Genomic DNA, 22,530 nt, shown 5'->3' on the forward strand with positions numbered 1-22,530 from the left:
TACACATTGTTTCACTCCTTTCTTACCACCCCCGGTTCGTTGAGATTCCAAATATTAAAACAAATCAGTTTCATTTGCTTTCTAGTCTACACTTGACTTTTAAGGTATATGTTTACCACATAATCATTCTGACAAATTTTCCAAAGTTTAGTATCGATCAAGGGTTTACATATTTACGGAAAACGTTGCTATCAAAAAATGCATCCAAAGTTTTTTTATACTAAACCCCAAATTCAAATCCCTTCACCGTAACACATGACAACCGAAAATTCAAACGTGAGTTGGTATATTGGAAACAAAGAAAGACTGTCTTGCTTCCCTGCGAAGTAAACTTTATCCAGCCACCTGCGTTACGAGGTTCACTAACAAGGAAATTATCCCTGGTCGATATCTCCGATTTGATTTCTTTTGTAGTTATAGTAGACTAAAAACTAAGCGACACTTATTTTTTCTACGCGTCATTAAACACTTTAAGGGGGTGAAATCATTCTCCGAAACACAGCATGTTACGGGGCGATTTGGCAGTTTCACCCACCAGAACATAATACTTTTCAACCAAGCCAAAAGTTTCCCCCTAACGAGAAATGACAAATGTATTTTTCTCAATTAAAAAATACAAAAAACTGCCGAATCGCCCCTTGACATGCCTTACTATGAAGGGTGCTTTCACCTCCTTCAAGTGTTTAATCGCAGATAAAAAAAAATATAATACGTATCGCTTAGTCTTTAGCCTACTATGACATATTACAAAAGAAATCAAATTGGAGATATCGATCAGGGATACCTTCTTTGTTAGTAGCGTGGGAGATGTTGCGGTAAACGAACAGGCCGCCTGATCCGTACCGGGGCAAGAGCGCAAGCTCAGGGTCCGGTTTACACGTGCGCCCACGAAGGTTAACGATGCGCAAATTACATATACGTACGCACATGCATTAGCACAATAGCTGGCAGCACGTTACCCTAAGTTTGCGCCGGAAGGTGCGCGCGACGAAACTCGCTCGTGGAGTTAGGTCAGAGCGCAGTTGTGTCGCGGGTCTAGCTACGAAACGATCAATAGCCAAGGGAGCGGAGCCACACCGAGACCATCGCCAAACGCGGTTTAGATATCTAATTCCACCCTGACACTTTATTAAATGTTTACGCGTCAAGTTTGGAGTATAATATCATAGCTTCACAACGATTCAGTCCTTTTCCTCATCCCCCCGTAGAATGCAGTCACCCTTTCTTACCTCGGTGATCATCACCTTGATGATCCTTGCTGAGGGTCCTTCGGGAAGAACTGAACGTATCTCCTACAACACGTAAGTATGAAAAAATAAGCATACACTTGTACTGCTGCAAACGCTTCAGAACTTGACTGAGTTAACGATGAGTGAGAAATCACATCGGGCAGATGAAGGAGTGCGGATTGACGTGTGGGAGGCTATTCATCTTCATCGGCCTTTTTTGATCGAACTTTGTCGACCTCGATATCATCATATGGTTGTTATGATAGTACTGACGTCACGGTCTTGGATTTTACAACGGGTATTAAAGCCTGATTAAAACAGCACACTACCCCTAGGTCGTATCCTCGTTTGTTAATACCTTAAATCTATAAATGTTCGTTAATCGCTGACGTGTGAGTAAAAAAAAAAAAAATTTCACATTTGCGATATTCAAGGATACGAATTTATTTTGTTTTTACACGAGTAGTTCACAGACTAACAAAATTACTCGACTGATGCTATGACATAGTCGCTGTTTCGCTGCTACATTTGCATCGATAAGTCTTTAGTATTTTTATTGCGTATTGCGAAATAAAATTTCGAAATTTACACACTTCCTGTAATAGAAAATACAACAGCAATTTCGTTACATGCAAACGAACAGCAGTGTTCAATCAAACTACCCGGCCTTGTCGTATCTCAATTCAGGGTATTAACGTTATGTTACCAGTTTGTAAATTTATCCGAAATCTGAATTAGCGGATAAACTTTTGATAGTAGAGATAATAATTTTGATAAGTATTTGGATCGCTTCGACATGCAGCTCCGATGCTGCAGCATCGTGTTAAATAGCTTCATCGTAAATCATAAATTGAAAACAGCAACCATAAAACACAATACACGTACGTTATATGAACTGCCGTTAGCTCGATTAAGTCAGAGTCGCGGGAAAGTGAGTTCAAATGAGAAATTTAGATTTTCATTAGCTGTTAAAATTGAAGGGGTTATTTTTGCGAATTATGATATCCTAATACCTAACGGCACGTTGTGTCGTTGCTCGATTCCTGAGGAAGCGGTCACTTATCTCTGTGCTTGATACAGGGTCAAGTCCTGGGCTCATAAGCTGGGATTCGAGCTGTCACTGCTCGGTAAGTACGTGACGCGAGTCCAAGAGCTTGAAGAGAGCTACAGACAAGCGGAAGTGAAGCCCAGGGATGGAGCCGCTCTGGTCCAGGAGATAGCGAAAGACATTGGGTTCTTGATGGAATCGAAAATATCTGCAGTCAAGGTTAGAGCATGCACTGACTTATGGGTATTATCAATTCTTTAACCCAACGTTATATCGTCACCGAGTAATACATGCGAACATTTTTGCAGCGAATCATGGACGTGGCTGAGAGTTTGGCGGAGAACGCGAGCAATGATGTGAAACCTCCAGTCATGTACCACAACGCGAAGGACAACAACTTGACGATGACTTATAGTGCGCATTTTGGACGCCGCGTAAATCTCAACTATTCCAACTTTCACATACCAACGAACGTCTATAACCAGTCGTACAACGTCGTAACGGCAATCACATGGGCCCAGAAGCTAAATACAACGTTCATGAATAACTATGACCTCGATCCCTCCTTGTCATGGCAATATTTCGGAAGCGCGACGGGGTTCATGATGCAATATCCGGCTATCAGTTGGAACATGGAACCGGTGGACCTCTTTGACTGCCGTACGCGGAACTGGTACATCGAGGCTGCGGCAAGTCCCAAGGATATTCTTATCCTCGTGGACAACTCCGGTAGCATGACCGGGATCCGTAAAGAAATTGCGAGGCACGTTGTAAACAGTATCCTCGACACCCTGGGAAACAACGACTTCGTGAATGTAATTAAATTCTCTAACGAAACCCACGAGGTAGTAGCATGCTTCAACAACACCTTAGTCCAGGCGAATTTAGCCAATATACGGGAGCTCAAGACCGCGATGGAATGCGTGGACACCGATAAGATAGCCAATTTCAGCATCGTCCTAAGGCAGGCCTTCGAGCTGTTGGAGAACTTCCGGGAGCAACGTAAAGGCACATTGTGCAACCAGGCCATAATGCTCGTCACCGACGGTGTCCCCGAGAATTACAAAGAAATATTCGCAACCTACAACTGGCGTGCCAACTCTGACGACCCTGACATGGGTGACATGCCGGTAAGGGTCTTCACTTACTTGATTGGCCGCGAGGTGCCCGACGTCAGGGATGTAAGGTGGATGGCCTGCGCCAACCGGGGCTACTACGTTCATCTATCGACGATGGCTGAGGTCTCTGAAAAGGTATGACGCAGATTTGATTACACAGAAACTTGCGGCAAATGCCCCATGATCGTTTAATTGAAATTGATTTCGGTCACGGTGTCGCAGGTTTTGAACTACATACCGGTCATGGCGAGGCCTCTGGTCCTACGACGGACGGACCATCCAGTGATCTGGACCCCGGTTTATGCCGACGTAACTGACCCCATAATGACGGACTGGTTATGGGAACAAAGGGAGCGGAGCTACCAACGTGAACTTGTAGAAACGCATCGCATCCACAACCCCGAAACGCGGCAACGCCTAATGAACTTGAGGGAAGAACGCGAGAGAAGATTTGTCCAGAAACACAAGAGGACCTACGACCAGGACGATGACCTACAGGAATACAGACTTATGACTACTGTCAGTGTTCCAGTTTTCAATCGGCGACCAAACGCGGTGAGTATAACATAACTGTCTAGCCCAAGAATCGAACAGGGAAGAGGATCAAAACATGTTCTAGGGTACTTTTCAGAATCCGAGCATTACACTAGTCTTATCAACATTATAACAATTGCTAATTAAAATTACAAAAAAAATATAGGATGAGAAGGCCATTAGTAGTGGTCTTTTGTATTGCCGTTCATTCCGCAGTCTGCAATAAGTGTTGGAGTCGACTTCAGCCAGATGGCAAGTGGGAAACATATAATATAATGTGACTACCCTCGAAACGGGAAGTCAGGCGACCGTGACAATTCGAGGTTTTCCCTATTTTCCGTAATATCATTTATATGTTACCTACGTTACGTCTATAGTCTAAATGGGCGAAATTCTGAAACCGAATATGTACATATTCCAGTAGAAGTTCGATAGGTATTGCGTAACGTGAGTTACGTCAACGACCTATAAGCGTGTCAAGAACAAAATAATTGATCTTTCGTAAACTTACGAATGATTTAAGGTTTTAGGTCAACGAGTTCTCCGCACGTCAAGCTTCATGCACACTATGGTTTACATTTTCTATGCCATGGGTGCAGATGATTATTCATGCCGCACTTCGCCCCTAACTTAATTAACTAAGCCTGTATGACTTAGCCCCTGCGGAGGGTGAACAAACCCCTTGCAAGAATTCGTTTCACGCTGATCTCTGTCCACAGAACATCACAGAGCAGGTCCTGGTGAACGGGGCATACTGGGTGACTAAGACTCGAGAGGTTCGCAGCTGAATGCAGCGTTGTTTCGAATGCTTCCAATGCATAGATTGAGCAATTAATTGACCCTTGCAAACCCTGATCCCTTGAGCCTCGCTATTTCTGTACCCAAGCGTAAAGAACGTCCGTGTGAAATTGGATGAAGTTTCAACGCGTCCTTGAGTAGTTCAATACACGCATATACCTATATATATATATATTCAGCCCTTCTTTCGAACCCGACGGGTAGGTATAAATAATTCACTATCCAAACAAACGTCGAGCCGTCATAACAGGAGGCAACGGAATCACCAATACATAAGACGCTTCTTCTTGGGAACAGATCTCAGTTCGATCCCACTTCTTATAGGTCTGCGTTCGTCCGTCTTGTATTCTGTCTAATACTTACTTTTTTGATCAGACTATTTAGTATTCAACTTTTAGTGTACACAGTCACTACATTATATAGTTATGTGATTCGTTTAAAATACCCCATATATATCAGGTAGATAGGTAGGTAGATAGGTAGGTTTGGTGGTGGCGCTAACATCGGTGGTAGATGGGTGGAATATTTTCAATATCTATTCTATAAATAAGAGAAGGTGGGGCAAAACGAGATATTTCATTACTGTAGGTCGGACCGTTCGCAGTGAACTGGACCAATACCATCAATATAAGATTGGCAAAGAAATTTAATCTCTTTATGTTGTTTATGTGACGAGCCAAATGGGATTTATTTATTTACTAACATAAAATTACAACACTTACCACCATGAGTTACGTAAAAGGAAAAAAAATCTTGTTGTATTTTACTTATTTCAGCTGCATATTTCATTATTATGATCGTGTGACAAACTATTGGGTTACGGGTAAAACTTTTCTCTTTTATTCCCCAATGTATCGTTGTGTCCCATCTCTCGATACTTACCAAGTTTTTCACTTTGTGAAATTATAACATTTTTCAGTAAAAAAATAATTGAATCAGCAATAAATTTGGTATTATTTTCTCAAAATATGCTGTATATACGTGGACAAAATTTAAAAAATTCATTGTCGTTCATGGTTTTTCAAGAATTTCGTTTTTACATTAGACGTCGTGATCGTTTACCACCCGTTGCCACTCGCAATATGACTTGCAGATGCGTGTGGATGAAATTTAAATAAATCCACTGTAATTTTATGTTTCTAATCAATTTTATTTTTTCATCAGACAGTGTGAAACTTTTACCACCCGATGCCACTCGCCGCCATGATCTTATTTATGGAACGATCTTAATGCAGAGTGTTGATATTGTAAATGAGTAGAGGTCCTGTTCGCTCGCGCCCGTCCCGTTGGATTGTTGCGAGGAGCGAATCCCGTTAGCGTATTATACACAACTCCAGTTATTATAATTATCAATTATCATAACGTAGTCAAGCGTATCGAGTCGATACGAACTATTCGATATTGTAATTTAACACATTAATGCTATATAGTTACTATAGACGAGTAGCGAGTTGAGAGAGCTTGGAGGATCGTGTTGGTTATAAGAAATATATGCCACGGTCAATTTTCATTCCATCGAATCCCATGATTATTATCGACAAAAACCTTCAACGTTCCTCTGAGCTATCACAATTTTAATAATTCATACATTTATAAACAGACAATATATTTGTCACATCATTTGTTTACTTATCATCATCATCATCATCATTATTATATTTTGGATAGTTTTTGGCAACGCAATTAATTTCGAGTTTATCGTACGAATTATAAATGTATACGTAATAACTTGACAGTAGTCATCTAGACGTCGTTTTCATTAACTAGAAAAATAATACAACAGTGCTATTATTTTTACATAGGTTATATATTATTTAAATACATACATACAGGTGTATAAATACGTGTCATACCTTACAGTTAGACATGTTTTGATTAGAAAATTATACATCACATATGTATTTTTTATAACACATACATAGCGTTGGTTGGGGAAGGTAGAAAAGCTTCGATACTAATTGTTTTTCTATAGTCGTTATGAAAAGTTTCAACCTGAAAACAACACCCAGAGCTTTTTGTTAATAATTTTTCTTTCGCAGACTCGGATCGCTGAGCTTTTAGGAGTGGCTGGAATCGACGTACCGATAAAGGAGATTGAGAAATTGATGCTACCGCACATGGTTCGTGTTCGTCATTCGCTTTTTAATTTTTCACTCAAATTCCATGCTCCTTGCTGATTGTGAGAAACAACAAAACACTCCATTATCCCTGTGTTCTGTTTTACAGCTCGGCGTTAACGGCTACGCTTTTATCGTTACCAACAACGGCTACATCCTGATACATCCAGACCTTCGACCCATCGTAAGTACCGCGCGATTCGTTGACCCATTATTGTTAGTCAAAGTGCTTTAAATTTGACCGTCTATCACACAGTTCAGGAACATCCTTAAGCCAGCATATAACAGCGTGGATATGGCCGAAGTCGAGCTGATCGACGACGGAACAATTCCCCGAAATTTTAGCAAATCCCTGCTTCAGGTATAACCAGATTCCATGCTCTTTTAATAATTTTCAAAGGCAAGAACGCTTCCGTTGAGAATAATAACTAAAATATTAGCGACATCAACCTGCGCTTCGAATGTTAATTCTACTACCTTGGCATTCACAGTTTCGTGATTTGGTGATAAACCAGTCCAGTGGGATGACAACGCTGCACACGAAATACCACTATGACGACATGGTGAGTAAATTTCACAAGTCCCGATCCGATTTTATCATTATGTGACGACGAATAATGATCAATTGATATCCTATTTGCAACGTTTCAGCAACGGGTGGGCAGGATGAGGAGAGACTATTTCTACACTGGCATCAATAACACACCGTTTACGGTGGTGGTGTCCCTCCCGGTGCACGGTCATGGTGGTAGCTACCGGGTCCATGCGATCGAGGAAATCCACCGATATCAGCATCAACGAGGTAAGCACGCACCTATTTCAAACCCATTTATGACACACGACATTGCATCACTACTTTCTCTTGAAAATCCGAATAATTGAATAATCAAAAAAAAATCTAATCGTTTCAGACAAAGATGCAACCGATTACTTCTCCGGTAGCAATTGGCGGGTGCATCCCGATTGGACGTACTGTGGGTAAGTATCGTTTATTACGTAGTGTTGTGAAATGGTGGACATTATACGTTAAATAAAACTAAACTATGATGGGATTTCGAAAAAATGCTACAATTTTATCTCCGTCAGACTTATTTCCTGACTCACAGCTTGAATGCGAGGAATGAAATATAGGCCTAAAGCGTGAAAACTTCAAGTCTATAAATATAATATCGGTGCTTTTCAGGTACCATTACGATGGTGACCACAGCTTCAGCACGCCAGAGGAAGAGCTGCTCCACTTCCTGAGGCGCACCCGCGTGCCGGGGTGGAAGTGGATGGACATGAATAGAGTTGGATCCCATCCCCCGGAGCATTCGCATTCAGGATCATCACGTGGTAAGTATCGTCGCATTGCTTGTTCGCGTGCCCTTTCATTTCATCCTCTTCTTGGATGATGGTCAAACCGGTGACCTCCACTTCTTTAACCGTATGCAGTAAACACGAGCAAGGTGGAAAGGACCTCGTACTACTGTGACAGAAATCTCCTCCTAAGTCTGGTGTTCGATGCTATGGTAACTGAGTGGTTCGCCAACGCGAGCACCGTTCGCGAGGAAAAGGGGTAAGTCATCAAGCGAGTTTACGCGTGGCTAAAAAACGCTTATAATTATCATTCGATAATAGAATGACACCTATGGCACACGCACGCATGCTCACAAATACACATACGCACAAAGAGACACACGCAAAAATGTATCGCAAATGTAATCAGCATGTGTGTGAAATTATGTAAATATACAATATTAGTATTGTAGTGAATCCTATGATATTCGATTTTAATCTAACGGGGTACTCCGGTCTTCGTTTCATATGGTTGTAAGATACCTGGTTTTAGTCTTCTCCAATTCGTTACTTCAATGGATAAAGTAAACGCGATTGATCTTGATTATTCTCAGTTTCGTTATCATTCCCCTCTGTGGTAGATGATTGCTGCCGACGAATACAGCATCCCGTTCGTAGATTCACTATATTATCTTATCACAATCACGGTCCTCTGCAGATCCGAGCACGCTTTCATAGATATTAATCGCATGTCGCGGAACACGATCAGAGAATCGGGGCAAACTCTTTTCACTGTGCATACAGACGTTAGAATATATACACCTATACATGTATATATACGTCTATGGATATACGTGTGGTAGATGAATATACATATAGTTTAAACAACACTTGTAAATATATTTTATTAATTCAATGCACTTTGATTTGTCTCTACTAATACAACACTTTAACATCATGCAGACCCTTAGCTATGCTGATGAACCTTCTGTCCAGGTAACACCATCAAATAATGCACCTTACGTTCCTCCGTTATAATCGTCTGCGAGTATGAAAAAAAATCTTTTCATTCGATTGTTTATTTATTTTTTTATTCCCTCTCCACTTCATCTACTCATGTTTATGTCTCTAATTCCATTTTCTCTCGAAGTTCCTCTTGTATACACGTGTAGTTACTTGACTACTGCGCCCGTAGGTATAGCGGAAACCCGATAATTCACCTATGTGATCAAGTCTCCGTTAGAAGTCTACGATTTTTTTATTTACTGTTTAAATACCTGCATTCACTTTTACAGTCGTTGATCTATAAAAAGAAAAAAAAAACTTGAGCATCAGACGATCGCAATTTACCTATGTAGACAGGGTGCCCAATTCGAATCAAGCCTAGAATGCATATCCCGCTTCCATTGCAAAAAAAAAAAATATATGCCACCGCACCATTAGCATTAGCGATGTGGTAATTCGACTAAAATTCGGTGATAACGTTTCGTCAATTCAACAATTTGATAATTCGACGGATGTTGAGCAAACAATCAATACTGATCAGGCGCTCTTGTACTTTGAAATAAGATACAGATAATTGCGTACACTATTGAATGAGTTATGGATGATTATATTTTACGAGAAAATTTAAAAAGTCTGTTCAGATATTTTCACATTGTCCCACTACACGTAGCCTACACTTTCTCCCGGACTCCCTATAAGTCACAAATTTTTTCCACTGTCGGAAGTAAATGAGATGTAGAATGTAACATCACAATCGCATGATTTATAGTCCTTAAATTTTACTGTGAGTAATAAAATTCCAAATCCAATGCGCAACTAACAAAAACAAATACTGTACTCATCGTTAATTTTGCAAGCTTTTTCATATGTCATTTAAATGGCAAAGGGGATATTTCGGTGATGGGTTGATTCGCCAGTAGTTATTAATTTCATTGGGACACCCTGTATACATTATAGGATAACGCAATCGTTCCCGTTCAATCAATGGTGGTAAACCCGACAACCTGACAGCGTTATCCTCGATGCAGGAAAGAGTTACAACAGCGATTCGGCTTCACCCTGGCCTTCGTGGCGACCCACAGTGGCCTTACACGGTGGCAGGACTTCCCCATTGAGAACGACACACAACCCGAAGACCACTTCGGTAAACTCCATCCTCGAGCGATCGACGAAGTCTGGTACAAACGCGCCGTCGAGCAGTACTACGTCCAGCCGGACAGCTTCGTCTTCTCGGTCCCCATTGACGACGCGGGGGCGGATAACGAGACCTTTGTCACAGCGAGTCACGCCATATTTATTGGTGAGTCTCGTTTAAATATTTCGCTTACGAATCGAAAAGATCAATTCTTTTACAATTTAAGCTGCTCATCATGTCGGCTTTTATATACCTACGTATTAAATTTAGGGAGGTCCTTAAAAAGGTCATTTATTAATTTCGACCGGCTCGCGACCTAAATCGACTCCACATAATTCGAAAATAATTTCCTCATTTGTTCAGACTTTTATCTCATCTCTAACCCGTGCTCCAAATAGGGTGGATTCCATACAACCCTTTCCGGGGCATATCAAATCTACACGACGAATTTAGATGAAATTTGGTAGAGGGGGGTTTATGGGTCGCTGATTACGAATCTAAACTGAAAAATTGAAAATGAAAAATGGCGGATCTAATACGGTGAAGCGAAATCCAAGAAGTCATTCGATTTCGACAAAACTCGGTACTCGGGGGTTACGAATCTGAACGAGAAGTGTGATTTCTGGGGTTTTGGTCCACTATATTGGATCCACAATTTTGAATTTAGAAATTTTGAGTGCAGATTCGTAATCAGCGACCCGAGAAACCGCTCTATACCAAATTACATCTAAATCCGTTTGGTAGATTTGATATGCCCCGGAAAGTGTTGAAATCCACCGTACTCGGGGCACGGGCTACAGTTAAGATAAAAATCTGAAAAAATGGAGGAGTTATTTTTGAATTATGTGGAGCTGATTTGGGGGTGAGTCGATCAAAATTCAAAAATGAATTTTTTAAGGACCACCCTAATACCTATACATACGAATGTTGCGGGTAACGATAATAAACATCAGGTATAGGAAAGATGAAGGCCCCGGCGGCGGTCGTGGGCTTCCAATTCAAACACTCGAAGCTTCAGAGTCTCTTCCGAAACATAACCTACAGCTGCGAGGGATTGGGTAACTGTCAAAGGAGTTGCGAGGACGAAGGGCTACATTGCTACTTGGTGGACAACAACGGGTACGTCGTCGCTGGTGAAAATTCATCTGACGCGGGTAAGTTCTTCGGCCAAATCAACAAACATGTCATGCTGAGTCTCGTCGAAAACGGCATCTTCGACGAGATCGAGATATACGACTATCAGGCGGTCTGTTTTCGGGATGAGAAGAAAATCTGCAGCCACGGAAACATTTTGTTGACTGTAAGTACGAGTATGCGCAAATAACAGTTCGGCACCATCATCGAAAGGATTCTTCGTTCCTCTTCGCAGCCCTTGAAGACCCTCGAGCGAGCCGCAAATTGGGTGCTTGGTAGCCTGGCCTGGATCTGGGTAAAGAGCGGTATTTGGTCCTCCGCGGATTATGCGTATGCTTACCCTTACCCGAAAGACGATGACGATGAGCAGATAGACGAAGAAACAGAGGATGAGGATGAAGAGGAGGACGGGATAATGGTTGAGGAGGTAAAGAGCAAACCGGACGTGCCGGACGAGAAAGCAAATGCAGAGAAATCACATGAAACGAGCGGTCAAGATCGGAATGACGAGGAGCCGAATGCCGAAACTAAGGGCGAGAAAGACAATCAGCCACCACAAATCAAACGGACGAGGCCCGAAACCTGCGACCAAAGGGTGCAACTGGCTTTTCTAATTACAGACTGATTACACAGGTCTGCAAAAATAATTTTTTTTCAGCTGCACGGGATGTTTTTGATAAATATTATGTTTTCAAGTGTGCTGAATCCAAAAAGGACTTACATTTCCCTCCAGCGCGTACAGTATTCTTGCAAAATACAAGCTGTTTGCATAAAAAAAATAACAATAACTAAAAAAACCACCATTTCATTAGAACAAACTAGGCAATATTTCTTATAACATGAGATAAAAATTTAACACACCGGTGTTTATTCTTTTCCTATGAAACCTATTCTTCTTCTCTCTGATACACGTTCGGACACGCTTCCGCTTACCATTTTTTGTTTCCCTGTTTGCATTTATTCTTGAGTCTCACTACAATGAATATTAAATGGAAGTAAGTAATGACTTTTGCTTGGATTTTTAGAATCAAGAACAATATACCAGATTTCGAATTACATGGGAGTTTCACTCCGAATGAAACTACAAACACGAGTTAGAGAAAAAACCCGATGTGATAGAACTTTTTGAATATTTATCCCGGTTTCAGTGAGTGAAAATCTATAAGAAACGGTATAAAAAACCTGTGCAGTTTTTTGGTTGCAGACCTGTGTTATCTAACAATAAGCATGCATTCTACTAAAGCGAATAATCCCAACAACTTTCTCATTTTCCAGATGAAGTTGTACCTGCTGCAAAACGTTTCTGCAGATAAGTATGACATTGATTGTGTCTCTGTCGGCGATGTTGAGAGGGACTGCGAGCGGCCCTACGTCGTCCAGCCAGTTGACTCGAGCAACATGATTCTCCTCGTGGTGGATGCGATATGCCTAAAATCGGACGCGGAAAAGCTGACTGTCGCTCCCAAAGAGGTTGAGGATTACAAGGACAGTTTGGCATGCTACAAAGCGACCAACAGCCTCCCGAGGCGGAGGCCGGACTCTTGCATCCGCAACCACACGAAAGAACGAGAGATCAAGGATCTCTGCGGGGGTGCTTCACGCGGTATCGGCATTACGCTGCTTTCGATGCTTTTGCCAATTTTACTCACTGTGCCATCCTCGTTATTCGCTTTTTTTTAAATCCTCGAATTTACTGTATCACGATCAGTGATCGAGACGGGATTCAACAGTCGTTACAATTGATTTAAATTCGTTCTTCGAAATCCCGGAGCTTATTCGAGCTTCAGCTAACAAATATGAGCCAAAATCTATAGTGAGTTACATTGTTGAGATATTTATTGGTAGATATAAACAGCGTATCGTCAGTTTAGTTGACAAGCGCTGTATGACTTTGGGTTAATGTGATTTGGGAAGAAACTATGTAACAAGTGTAGTCGTAGATAAATCGAAACGCATGTAATTGAAATCTGTACTTATCAAATTTCTCGTCCAACATGCTTTCTATTTTTACTTGTTGTCAGTCTGGTTTCTGGTTTCTTCCAATTCTTTTCTTATTGTAGTTGTATCATTCCAAAGTGGGGAATTTTTGATTTTTCACTCGAAGGAGCATTTATGTATTGTAGCAAGGTATGAATAAAAATTCTTTACGTTGCGATCTCCGACGAGTATATATATCTATATTCTATACGTATGACGGTAAAAGTTTCGCCAAGTTTTTACCAAATTCACGAAAGCTAACGTATAGGCGCTTGTACAGTCGTACTGCTGTAGGCGTATTGATAAGTTATAATAATATATTGATTTCCTACTCGTAAGTTAAAAATTAATATAGGTATTCGCCTAGTTCCTACATGTTTTTTCTAGTGATTTTATGTATCCGTATACATATATATTTATAAGAGTGGAATTTTCGAAAGTAGATACATAACTACAATCGGAAACTTTATACTTATTTATGTACTGTATTATATTACATACGTAGCTAAACTTATTAAAACTGCGTGAAACCGCAACCAGACTTTGTATACTATTGTAAGCGATGTATTATATACTTGTTCAAATTTTTCAAACGATATTACTAATTGATTAGGGTATAATGAAACAAATTTGTATTGTATTTTATTTTTCTCTATTTTAATCAACCCAACGCGTGTGTGCTTATTACGTGGGCATGTGTACATACGTTATACATAATATATTATAGTACAGGTACCTGTATTATATACGCTGCGTAAAACGATACGTGCATATATATAAACATACATATATGTGTGTGTGTGCGTATATAAATCTATAAGTACATACATATATATACATACCTTTATAGCATATATATACGATGAAGTGTGCCTTTCTGACGCGCGCGGATAGGCGAAGTCTTGTTGTATGTTTTTCAAATAAATTGAGATACTTTATTCACAAAACATAAAATCTCCACAATACATATATTGAATCGATTCCTTAGGGAACAGAGAAGTGAGTTTGAACCCACGATAAAATAATGGACTCGCGAAGAGTACGTTGTCATAATGAACTCGCGATCCGAAGATATACATATAGTCACGTCAATTTTGTATCAATAATTACCTTTGTTTATTCGACTTATTTACATAGTTTATAAATCCATTCTATATGATCATTAATCTATGCGTGACGAGGACCAGCATTGCACGTCAGCCATTTCGTGCTGCGTTCACATTCTCAAGAAATAAGGTTTTGCGCAATTCCTCTTCCAAACTTTTCCCCAGGTTCGCGAGTACTTCTCCCCCCTCTAAAAACCCTTTCAAATTATGGACCGTGCCGTTTGCTATCCTGTGATCCGTGACCCTGTTCTGTTGGTAATTGTACGTTCTAATTTTCTCGTTCCTAAGGCCAAGCCCTCTCTGACTTCTCCTCAACTCCGATGTCGTCGATTGCTGCTCGGCAAGCTGTTTGGCGTAAATACGGGCGCGCAACGTCCGCAGCGCCAACTCCCTGTTCTTGAGTTGAGATCTCTGACTCTGACATTCGACCGTGATCCCGGTAGGTAAGTGGACCATTCTGACCGCCGAATCGGTCGTGTTGACGTGCTGCCCGCCGGCTCCCGATGCCCGCTTCGTTTCGATCTTCAAGTCCTTATCGGCGAGGGAAATTTCGATCTCCGACGGCTGGGGGAGGACCGCCACTGTAACAGTGCTCGTGTGAACTCGGCCCGATTTTTCCGTCGTGGGTATCCTCTGCACCCTGTGGACACCCGCCTCGTGTCTCAACGTCGAAAACGCCCCGTCCCCCGACACCGAGATCGTCACGTGCCGCGTTCCGCCTATGTCCGAAAGCCCGAGATCCATCAGCTCGTACTCGTATCCCAAGTAGTCCAAGTACCCCAAGTACATCTCGTAGATATCCTTGGCGAATAACATCGCCTCCTGACCCCCAACTCCGGCGGTTACTTCTAAAATTACGTCTCTGCACGCGTCCTGGGCAGTGTTGGACAATATCGTCTCGATCAATTCCTCGTCCAGAAGCGCGAGCTGCGTTTTATACGCCACCATCTCCTCCGCCACAAGATCCTTTATCTCCTTGTCCTTACCTATTGGCGATGTCAATTAGCACGATTACTACAATGAGTCTTCGAAGGAGCTGGCAGCGACTTGATAATATCCGAAAATTCGCTGTCGCAGTAATCGCAAGCGATTCCTCAAATTTTTATATCACCCTGATAATTTCGGGAGAATTATTATTAGTAAAGGGAATGTTTTTACACGATTGCGATCCGCTTTTCGGTCAAACATAAACCGAATTTAGCGACCACGTGATTCTCATACGTATATCGAGCTCGCGCGTACGGAACAAATAAATAAATAATCCCGTTTAATAACCCTCTTTAAAATTTGTTTCATGTCAAAATAGAAAAAGGACAGTTAATTAGCATAAAAATATAATTACCCAGATCGCTGAGGCTGGTCATGTTTTCGACGATACTTAGCCGGTTTTCGAGTAAACTAACCACCGGTACGAGGTCTGTATTTTTTTGAAGAGTATCCTGCCCAGCCTTGATATTGTCATACTTTTTAATTATACTATCCAGGTATTTCCTTACTGCCGCATTTGCGATTGTGATTCTGGCGTCGGTGCTGAACTTTCTTCTATTTAGGCAAAGTATAGTCGGCAACTGTAAACTTGCATAGCTTTTCGGAAGTGACGATCGCTTATACCTGCTAATACTTCGGACCAAACAATACGTTCGAAGGCTTCCAAATAACGCGGACATTGTACTGAGTGATTCTTCACCTAGTTTAAAGTGATTCGGATCACTGATATATAACTACACTTGGACCAACTCACGACATATCAGATTCTGTACATTATAAATAGACAACTTTATTGTAGGTTATGTGCCTGTACTTGACACCTGAATCACACCTTAATCACGTCGTCTGCTCGCCTCGGGCTTGGAGCAACGTTGCCAACCCTAAAGAAATTTCTTTAGATCTGAAGAAATTAGACTCCGTTCAAAGAAAAAATACAAGTTGTTTTCTTATTAAGAAATATTGTTATTTAGGTAGGAATCTAAAGAAAATCTGAAGACCTCTGACGAAATCTCAAGACTGATAGCGAAATCTCTGAATATGGTCTGTGAAATCGAAACAATGGTCTAAAAATCAACCAATTGTTCCTGGGATAATATGCGCCAATTAGATAGCGTCTGCAATTTTTAATTGCACTTATTTTACAAGTTGGTGACCCTAAATATTAAAAATAAAAATATTGTATGATTAAAAGTTCCTAATATCCTTATACATAGAATTCAGATTGTAGAATATAAATCTGTCTATGCAGGTACCTCGTTCGGTAATAATTATCATTACATATTTCTAGGAAAATTGTCCGCGTTACGAAGCGAAAAAATTAAATATATTATGTATTCCTGTAGTTATTGAGTTTCAATACCGTCAAACATCAGTCTTGAAAATGAGAAATATGAAGAATTATTGTGGTGCCATAAAGACATTGAAGAATTATCACGATGTCATCTAAATAAGAAGTCTAAAGAATTGTTTTGTCGCCATTTAACGAAATATTCGTCTGATAAGTTGGCAACGCTGGCTCTATAGGGAGCTGATTCAATCATTCATATATGGATTCAATACACCGATATAGGCGCCATCTTTAAACGTAGAAACAAAGTTTTACAACTAGTATTAAAGGGTGGCCATGTGATGACGGCGGCTCCTTGACGGCGGCAAAACTAGTCAAGCTCGCTTACGGTACAGAAGATTGGTTTGGTACTTTAGTAGTTCAGTGTGCTGCGCAAGGTGCATGAAGCAAAACTGTACAGTGTGATGTGAGTCAGTGCGAGTAAACGAGAGTCGAAATCGTGTTTGATCAGTTGAATAGGCTTGACGAAGATAGTCCCGTTACAACCACTTTCAAAGCAGAGATAGATATCGCATCGTGCATAAGGCACATTATCGTAAATGCATTATAGTCGTGATTTTATAAGCGGTGCAAAAGGACTGCAGTGCAACACAGAATCTACCTTATACGTACATAGATTTAATTGACGCATTATAACGCGCGAGAAATGAAGTGTTCAATACCTAATCACGTATCAATACAATCAGATATCTTAAGTCGAAAAGGATCGTTACCCGTTGCAGAAACCCCGAAACACTTACACAATTCGGACTATTTTTTATGCCTCTACCTATAATTTACACTTGGCATGTACATACCCATACACATAGGTACGCAAGAACTTAAAATCAGTAGTTGGTTGTTCTTTTTTTTTACCCCATTTCTCTCATCTTGTCGATAAATGCTTCGATACTCTGTAAATCCATGAAGTCATCACGACAATCATATCAATCAGCAATGCGTGCAAATTTCGGAAGCCAATTACAGTATAAGAAACAAGTCATATAGACACGAGCTTTGTATGTATGAACACTACCGTAATAATTGAAACCGTATTTCACGATGGAACCAAACACCTCCGAAATGCGAGATAAACCATCGGACAAAGGTAATAATCGCACAAGTATGGATCACTATTGATTTTTTTTCACTATAAGTATAAAAGTATAAGTTCTTATGTGATTAAAGTTATTTTAAACTAGCAAAAACTTATAACCAGAATAAACTAAGGAAAAATATCCTGATAACACTTGAAGGCATGAAATATCTTGAATTCAATTATGCCAAAATTAACTATATAATTGATGATTATACCATTATACTTATTCATATTCATACTCATTTTCTTTTCTTATTACAGTTTATTGTTTTCATTGTTATTATTTTCAAACAATTTTTTTTTTCTAATTTTTCAGAAGATGGATTCGCTTGGCAGGATTATTTGGATGCTACCAAGAGTTTGGAAGTTCCACAAATCATGTTTCCACATGTGGAACTTGGTCTGCAGAGTGGAATTGAAATTGGGATGTCTCTGGAGGTGCCTCGTTTTCTGGAACCTGACAATGAGCCTGTATATTGGGTTGCCTCTGTTGTTATGACGTGCGGTCCGCTTCTCAGACTGCGTTACTTTGGCGGGGATGATAGGTCTCTTGAGTTTTGGTGCAACCTGACCAAAGAAGCTGCGCACGAATTAGGCTGGTGTATAAAGAACAACAAGAGACTCGAGCCTCCAGAATTCGTCCTGAAACACTCACCAAACTGTGTCGAACAGTTGCCCGAGTTTATGAGCAATGCTAGATCTGTTCCAACGGAAATGCTGACCGGAGTTAGTACTTCAAGAAAATATCATTACTTGTTTCATTATCGAGATTCCATGTAGCAAGTTTGGAAGCTTATAGTTGAATTTTGCCCAAACTCAACTGCGTAAAGATCAATAATAACTTGAGTGTAATATTTTTAATTCTTTCAAACTAATAATATGTTTTTGACCTAATATAGCCCAATGTTTTCCAATTTGACTAGCAGTTTACTTATTAGATTTAAAAATACTTTTTGAATTAATCCAAGAGAAGTCTTTACAAATATTTTTGTCATATATTGATACAAAAGTTACGTAATTTTATTTGTAATTCTATTTTATATCAGTATTTGTTGTTCTCCTAACTGTCTTCTGATTTTAATTGTATTATAATTGGTGTTCATCTCTGACAGGATGGCCTCAGTATGACTGAAAGAATTAAGCAAGGAACTAAGGTGGAAGCTAGCGATGTGCAGCATCCTTACAAACTTTGGCCAGCTACGGTGAGACCAATAAAAATAATACAACCTTTCATGAATTCTAATGCCATTGAAACTTTTCAAATCAGAAAACTAGTATGCAATTCAGTTAAAAATGTGCACCATACAGAATAAATTGATGTATTTCAGATTATCGAAAACATTGGTGGTCGACTTTTACTGAGATATGATACCCCTGGATCACCTGTTAAAGATTTTTGGGTATTCTGCACATCAGAACGTTTGCATTGTAACGGTTTTGTGAAAAATGCAGATCTTAAATGGTTTCTTGAACCCCCAAGCTCAATACTAGAATCACACAGTTATGAAGAATGGAAATCTTTGACAGAAACAGTACGACCGATTCAAGAAAACCAAAATAATTTATTCAATAACATACGTGAACACCCTCGGCATGATTTCAAAGTTGGCATGAAACTAGAAGCGATATCACCAACGAATAGAGTCGAGATATGCCCAGCAACAGTCGTTAAGGTATTTGATGAAAAATACTTCCTAGTTCAAATCGATATCTACGAGGATCCTGCGAGAACAGAAGACTTGGATAGTACAAATGGTGACACGTGGCTTTGCACCGCGGATCATCCCTACATATTTCCTATTGAGTGGACAAGGAAAAAAAATATAAGGTAAATATCAGAAGTTTGATGCAAATTTCCGTATTTGTATAAATACTTGTTTTGTTTCAAATTTCTATTGTTATTATAATTTTGGATCCTCAGACTTACACATCCAATCGGATGGATCTCAAAGTCGGAAGAATTTGACTGGGAAGCATATTTATTAGCAACAAAGTCTGAAGCAGCTCCAGAGTCGTCATTTTCAGAGCGAGAAAGTGCATTGGATGCTGGATTTGAGGTTGGCATGTATCTGGAAGCAGTAGACCCGGAGAATGAGAACACGCTTTGTGCCGCACACATAACAAAGGTCGTTGATAATTTACTGTGGATAAAATTGGATAACTACGAAGATTTCCGACCTGAGCACATAGTCTCTATGCATTCGCTGCAAATATTTCCTGTTGGCTGGTGCGAGTCGAATTCTTACACTTTGAAGCCACCCAAAGATTTTATCGAAGTATGCAGAAAATTAAGAACGCCACCAAAAGAAGCCAAAAAAAAAAATATTCTTGACATACCAATATCAGAGCCGAGATCTTCACTCTGGTGCCCTAAAATATACTTCAATTATCGCTGCTTCACCGGCCCCATGATATCCAAAGGAAAACTAGCGACACTGCCAAAAGCAGTCGGACCTGGGCCGGTCACATTAGTCATGAGAGAGGTTCTATCTATGATAGTTTCTGTTGGGTACAGGAGTGCCAGGATATTGAAAGTTCTTCAATGCGATTCTAAGCCTGACCCAGGATATCATTTAGAAATCTTGAAAGCAAAACACAAGAACAATACGTACAGAGCTAGCGTTGCTGTTATTACTTCGGGAGACATGGTCCCAAAATTTTGTAGAGATATCTGCAAGAAGTTAATGGTTTGCCCAAACCTATTTGGACCTTCCTTTATACCCGAGGATGAGTGCCCGGACAGATGTCATAAGGTTTCTAAAAATAAATTCAGTAAGTTTTTTAAATGTATTACGATTACAGCAAAGATTCACACTATGCGATTTTCTCAAAATCATGATTTCACTTTAGGACCTGCTTTCTCGCACATTTTTAGTCTCAACCACTTTTCAGTTCTTTCAGCATGCTCTGATAACTTTCAATAATTATTATTTCAGCTGCCCCTGTAGCAAATGGACGACGTGGTAAACCAAAAGGCTACACAAGTATTTTGGTACAGAAACCCAAGCCATGGAAAGGAGGACGAAGGAAAAAGAGAGGGCGCTGGGCAAACAAAGATAAAGACAAGGAAAAGGAAAAAGAAGCGGGCGTTGAAGTTCCTGAAGTTGGAATTCCGTTTCCTTTATTAGATTCAGTAAAACTTGACAAAGCAGATGAAAGTGTCGAAAACTTTGATGACAAACCCCCACTTTCTGAAATAGACATTATGATACAAAAGGGAATTGAAAAATCAGTCAAGTCCGATGATTTCAAAAATGAGCCACTGTCTAGTAATGCCTCCGATGATTCGAGAAGCTCATTCAATGATCGAAAAAGTAAGGACAGCAATGTGAGGAGCCCAAGTAGCGAAAGCAGCAAAGTACGTTCCAAAACTGGCAACGCCAGCGATACTGTAAGGAACGGTAAGAGAGATCGAGATTGGGACACGAGCGTTGAATCCGAGTATTCAGATACAGAGGCCGAGTATCTTAGGCTACAGAAGAAACAGCGGAGGCCGAAAACTAGAAAACTGGATTCAAATCCATTGTTTTGGAGCGTTGATGACGTCTTTCGTTATCTCAGAAAAACAAACGACTGCAAGGGTATCGCTCACCAAGTGAGGCAAGAGGTAAGATAATAAAAATCATCGAATATCTTTCCTTGGAAGACGTGTGTTTCTCTCTTAATCATCCTTCTTGTCCATTACAGGAAATAGACGGTTTGGCATTCTTACTGTTGAATCTGCCATCATTAACTCAGCATATGAAATTGCGGATGAGTTCGGCTCTGAAACTTTGCCGGCATGTTGAGCAAGTTAAAGTGACTTTCTTTCTGCGTCATATTAACGAAGTGGAGCCAGAGCAATATCGTATATTATAATTGATAATTGATTAACTGTCGTATATAGTACATAAGTTCAATTGTATAAAAAAATTATATATTGGTATTAGTGTTGAGAATTGAGACAAAGTGCATCTTCACGAAAAACAAAAAAAAAAATTCCATCAGTTTGATCTTCGATAATAATCGATTTAACGTAATTTGGCATTTTGTGAAATAAAAAATTACTATGTGTCACAAAACGTCGATTTAGTTTATGCAACAAATAGCTGATTGGATGTAACTAAAAGTAACGAATAATTGACACGGTAATTTGGTAAATAGTTAAATTAGTATGACACGTTTACAATGCAACTGTTCATGTTGTGCGAAAAATAAAAAATATTTATTAAATAATTTTTTCACGAATAATAAGTACCGTGGACAGATCAAGCAGTTAATTTTAAATACCAAATCTCTCTGAGAATATTCAGCTTCTTATTGCAAATCCTTTTTCCAGAAACCATGTATTTAGGTCGATATTAACATCTATCTTCGCAATTTTGATAATTTTCAAGTGCTGCAAAATTTGAAAAAATTTCGACGTAACAGACATTTATTTATTCAAATCATTTCTCCATCTGTTCTCTACCGTAAGACTAAATTTCTACAGTAATTGACCCAATTAGAGCAAATTTCCCTGTTGAAAATTAGCATCCATATTGTTATCAATCGTCCAAGATCATTTTTTTTCATCAACTCTGGATATAATGCTATTTATATCATATATGTATACATCGAATTTACCTGTAACTACTACAAAGTCATTGAAGCTAGTTG

At 39.9% G+C, this 22,530-nt stretch overlaps 3 protein-coding genes across 7 annotated transcripts; 2 read left to right on the forward strand and 1 right to left on the reverse strand.

The window, feature by feature from the left end:
* Positions 1-1,013: 1,013 nt before the first annotated feature.
* Positions 1,014-14,273, forward strand: LOC124299465 (voltage-dependent calcium channel subunit alpha-2/delta-3). Of its 5 annotated transcripts, none has more exons than XM_046752655.1 (18): positions 1,014-1,301; positions 2,310-2,496; positions 2,586-3,530; positions 3,618-3,950; positions 4,649-4,705; positions 6,767-6,847; positions 6,954-7,028; positions 7,101-7,205; positions 7,336-7,407; positions 7,496-7,646; positions 7,756-7,822; positions 8,028-8,179; positions 8,279-8,402; positions 9,086-9,118; positions 10,156-10,427; positions 11,216-11,562; positions 11,632-11,991; positions 12,672-14,273. In XM_046752655.1, the coding sequence occupies exons 1-18, from the start codon at positions 1,210-1,212 to the stop codon at positions 13,074-13,076; spliced, it is 3,858 nt and encodes a 1,285-aa protein (XP_046608611.1). In that variant the 5' UTR covers positions 1,014-1,209; the 3' UTR covers positions 13,077-14,273. The 5 variants fall into 5 exon arrangements, with proteins under 5 accessions (XP_046608611.1, XP_046608620.1, XP_046608630.1 ...); XM_046752664.1 differs by having other exon boundaries at positions 11,222-11,562; XM_046752674.1 differs by lacking the exon at positions 9,086-9,118.
* A 10-nt stretch (positions 14,274-14,283) lies between these two features.
* LOC124299485 (peptide chain release factor 1-like, mitochondrial) lies at positions 14,284-16,325 on the reverse strand. Its single transcript, XM_046752702.1, has 2 exons — positions 15,822-16,325; positions 14,284-15,465 (listed from the first exon to the last, which is right to left on the reverse strand). The coding sequence occupies exons 1-2, from the start codon at positions 16,144-16,146 to the stop codon at positions 14,570-14,572; spliced, it is 1,221 nt and encodes a 406-aa protein (XP_046608658.1). The 5' UTR covers positions 16,147-16,325; the 3' UTR covers positions 14,284-14,569.
* A 765-nt stretch (positions 16,326-17,090) lies between these two features.
* On the forward strand, positions 17,091-22,107 carry LOC124302634 (scm-like with four MBT domains protein 1). The gene is made up of 7 exons (XM_046758985.1): positions 17,091-17,901; positions 18,209-18,618; positions 19,005-19,094; positions 19,221-19,720; positions 19,814-20,664; positions 20,829-21,499; positions 21,580-22,107. The coding sequence occupies exons 1-7, from the start codon at positions 17,856-17,858 to the stop codon at positions 21,748-21,750; spliced, it is 2,739 nt and encodes a 912-aa protein (XP_046614941.1). The 5' UTR covers positions 17,091-17,855; the 3' UTR covers positions 21,751-22,107.
* Positions 22,108-22,530: the final 423 nt, after the last annotated feature.

This window comes from Neodiprion virginianus, chromosome 1, assembly GCF_021901495.1.
Source record: "Neodiprion virginianus isolate iyNeoVirg1 chromosome 1, iyNeoVirg1.1, whole genome shotgun sequence".
In the NCBI taxonomy this organism is placed as follows: Eukaryota; Metazoa; Arthropoda; class Insecta; order Hymenoptera; family Diprionidae; genus Neodiprion; species Neodiprion virginianus.